Raw genomic sequence first — 4,014 nt, 5'->3', positions numbered from 1 at the left:
GAGGGGAGGGGAGGGATTTTCAACAAAAGTATGTTTGGTTCACAAGGGGAGGGGAGGGATTTTAAAAACAATTTACCTTTTTATATATCCTTATAAATATTATTATGTGTACTTAGTAAAAGTAATTCTAAATAACAATAGTATTGAGTAAATTTCAACAAATAAAAACATGTTCATTCGTAAACTATAATATAACCGTAAACAACAATACACATTAGTTGAATTATATATCTTCAACGCAAATCAAACCATTATCTAATCATCTAATCATATGATTCATCTAACCCAATAAAACAATATTTATAATTAAAAATAAATAAAATAATGTTAGAATATTAAAAAAATTGAACAAATAATATTAGAGTTAAAATTTTTGTTTATAACATAAATATATTATATTTGCATATTTTGTATATTATTATTATTATTAATAGTATGATAAAAAAAACGTTATTACTATCATATATTATAAATAAGTACCGTACAATAGAAAAAAAAAATAAACGTGAAATAATACAGAGAAAAAAAATCTAGTCTTTAATAATTCAATAAGGACAATTTTGGAATTAAAAAAATAATTGAGGTTAAAATAGGGAAAATAATTAAATTCTGATTATTGAATCTCCCCTCCCCTCCGAATCCCTCCAATTTGAAGGGGAGCAAAAAGTGAGTCTAGGAGGGATTTTGCTCCCCTCCCCTCCCCTCCCCTCCCTTTATAAAAAATAAACCAAACACATATTTTTATAAATATTCCCTCCCCTCCCCTCCATCTACTCTCAACCAAACGGACCCTAAGAGAAACATACCGTTAACAATAGTAGTAAATTTTAATACTAGTAGTAATATAAATTTTAAAATTCTATTTTAAGAATAAAAAAAACACAATCTAAAATCAATCTTACTTGAAAAAATCAATTCAATATCAAATTTTATTATACTATACCAATTTAAAAATTTAAATTACGTGAATCCGTCCTAAATCAACTTTAGTAGGAAAAACAAACCATATATAGGAATTTATTAGAGAATTCCATATTTAAAATCCAAATTAATGGAAAATTCCATAATTAAATACAACTTGTCAATTTTAAAATCAAAATTAATGGAATAATATCAGTACTAAATCAACCATAATTGAAAAGAAAAACGATCTAAAATAAGAATTTAAATTATATATTCCCATTTTCAAAATTTAGTATATGGAATTTCGTCCATTTTTTTGTTAAAAAAAAAAAGTTCGATTTAGGATCAATTTTCTTCTTTCTCCTTCCTCTCTCTCAAAGAGGGGTGATTTATGATCAATTTTGATCCAAAATCACCCCTCCAAATCGTTTTTGTTTATCTATTACTTAAATAAGTGATTTTCACACCTTTTCGTTTTGTCTTTTTTGTGATTTCGTGGGTCATCGTTTGTTTTGATTTCCCATATTTCTGTGGTGTATTTTGTTTTTCCGTTTTTGTGCGGGTACTTTGTTTTTCCGTTTTTGTGCGGTGTTCATTTGTTTCAGGTTGAAAGATTAGTTTCGATCTAGTGCAGATTCAATCAATGACTTTGATGCCGTCAACGCTACAGATCCGGAAGCATGAATATCTCGGACATCTCAATACAGTCAATACATTAATATTTGTAGGCATATGCAATTTGCCGTTTTATGCTATTAACATGGATGTTGTGGATTTGTTCGCAGATTCATCCTTATTGTTTTTGGCGATTTTGAATTTGTATTGCAACGATGTACTTTATTGATTTGAATGAATGAATATCATTTATTTTCTGTCAAAAAAAAGTATATGGAATTTCGTCATAAATACTTTTAGTATATACTTAAATATAAAATGGTATTGCAAAAAGAAAAAAAATAAAGAAACACAATGCCAAACAAAACATACATCTTCTCTATATATTAACTCTCTCAAACCTATTGTTTACTAATCAGTTCTTTTCCGCATTTCAATTCTAGAATCATGTGATCTAAAATATCTTTTGAGAATAAAAACAAAATGAGTGAACATGTACCATCTTCTTCTTCCTCCGTCATTCAATCACTTCCTAGAGACTTGTTATTTGACATGTTTGCAAGCATAGGTTCTCAATCATTTGTTGATCTTCATCGAATGAAAATATGTTGCAAAGACTTTCTTGAACTCAGTGAAGAAAGTTATGTTTTGCAAAATATTTCTTTGGACAATTTTCCATTCATCCAATGGATTCCTAATGAAAATGCATTGATCTTTTTGAAACGTTGTGTGGAAAGTGAAAATGTAGAGAGTTTGTATAGAGAAGGATTGCGTGAGTACTTTAGCTATCCAAATGGAAATAAAGGTGGTCTTGAGAGCTTAAAGTTTGCAGCTCAAAAGTGTCATAAAGAAGCGATGTATGTGTACGGTATGATTTTGATGTGTTCTGAGAATCGTGATTCTAGAAAACAAGGAGTTGAGTATTTGCGTTCACTGAGAAAATCTAAATGTATAATGCGTACAAGGAAGAATGTGCAATATTTTACTAATTCTTTATGGAAAAGTAATGGAGTGTTGTTGCGCAATAGCACTCCTATATGCAACACAAATAGCACGTGCAATGGATGGAGAGTTAAAGAAGGTCGCTGGTCATTAATGGATGAAGATGATGATATTAAATTGTGTGAAAATTGCTAATGAGATCATGAGTTAGAATTCTTTTATAAATTACTTAAGATTTACTAGTTTTAATTCTTTAGAATGTGAGGGAGTATTAAATTATCAAAAAAAAAAATATTTGAACTGAATCCTCAAATGTTTGTACGCACAAATAAAAAATTATAACTATTATTTATCTTAGGATTTTATTTATTTATATTAATGTCGAAATCTATTATATATTGACTTCTATTTTATTAAAAGATTTTTTTTCTAGTTTTTTATTCATCATAATACTGAAAATTGAATGAAAAAGTTTGATAACCTCTTATATGTTTTAAAATATATATAATATATTCAACCTTTTTCATACACATATCCAATCACTCAACCCCAATAACTTTGATCCCATCTTTGAATTCACCCCAAAGAAGTCTTATCTACAAATCAACTATCTTCTTCCACATAGATGCCATACTTTCCTAAAAAAAGGAACAAAATGGGGTTTGGGTTCAGAACCCAAGCAATCTTGATCACACATTTAAAAATATGTTTGATAAACTCCGCCATAGATAAGAGAAAAGTTATTGTTTTAAACGACTAGGATAATTGTGTTTTTAAATTTTGAATTATATAGTAGATCACAATTACATACAATGCATGGTAAATTTATTTCATTGTCAATTTTTTTTTAAACATATACTAGTAATTCATTTTTATAAATTCAACGTAATATTAACATACTTAAGCATCCAATTTTCTTTTTTCTACACACAGGAAATTAATTTTAACATCATATTTCAAGAAAAAAATTTAACAACTCATATTTGATATTTAAAATTAGTTATATCATCTATTTATTTATTTATTCAGTACGGTTGTGAGTGTGACAACACCTAACATATATAAAAATAATAATAATTATCGGTTAAAAATATACTAATTAAAAGAGTGATATTTTGTTATTATAAACTTTAAAAAAAATTCATTATGCAAAATAGATAAGAAAAAAAAGTAGGTATGTTTGTTGGTTTTAAGGCATAATTAAATGTAGCAAAATATTACTGAAAGAACTAAAAAATTTATTGATCTTTTTGAAACATTGTGTGAGAAGTGAAAATGTAGAGAGTCAGTATTGAGAAGGATTGCGTGAGTACTTTAGCTATCCAAATGGAAATATATGTGGTTTTGAGAACTTAAAGTTTGCGGCTTAAAAGTGTCATAAAGAAGCGATGTATGAGTACGATATGATGATTTTGATGTGTTTATAGAATCATGATTCAGGAAAACAAAGAGTTGAATATTTGTGTTCATTTAGGAAATCTAAATGTATATCGAGTACAAGGAAGAAAGTACAATATTTTAGGAATTCTTTATGAAAAAGTAATGGAGTGTTGT

General features: G+C 27.4%; 1 protein-coding gene across 1 annotated transcript; it reads left to right on the top strand.

Moving 5' to 3' along the window:
• The first annotated feature begins 2,001 nt into the window (after positions 1-2,001).
• On the top strand, positions 2,002-2,655 carry LOC131651389 (putative F-box protein At1g67623). Its single transcript, XM_058921055.1, has one exon. It carries the CDS (start codon positions 2,002-2,004, stop codon positions 2,653-2,655), a length of 654 nt encoding a protein of 217 aa, XP_058777038.1.
• Positions 2,656-4,014: the final 1,359 nt, after the last annotated feature.

Source organism: Vicia villosa, linkage group LG2 (assembly GCF_029867415.1).
Source record: "Vicia villosa cultivar HV-30 ecotype Madison, WI linkage group LG2, Vvil1.0, whole genome shotgun sequence".
In the NCBI taxonomy this organism is placed as follows: domain Eukaryota; kingdom Viridiplantae; phylum Streptophyta; class Magnoliopsida; order Fabales; family Fabaceae; genus Vicia; species Vicia villosa.
The sequence above is the reverse complement of the archived record's forward strand: the minus strand, read 5'-3'. Positions and strand labels throughout refer to the sequence as shown.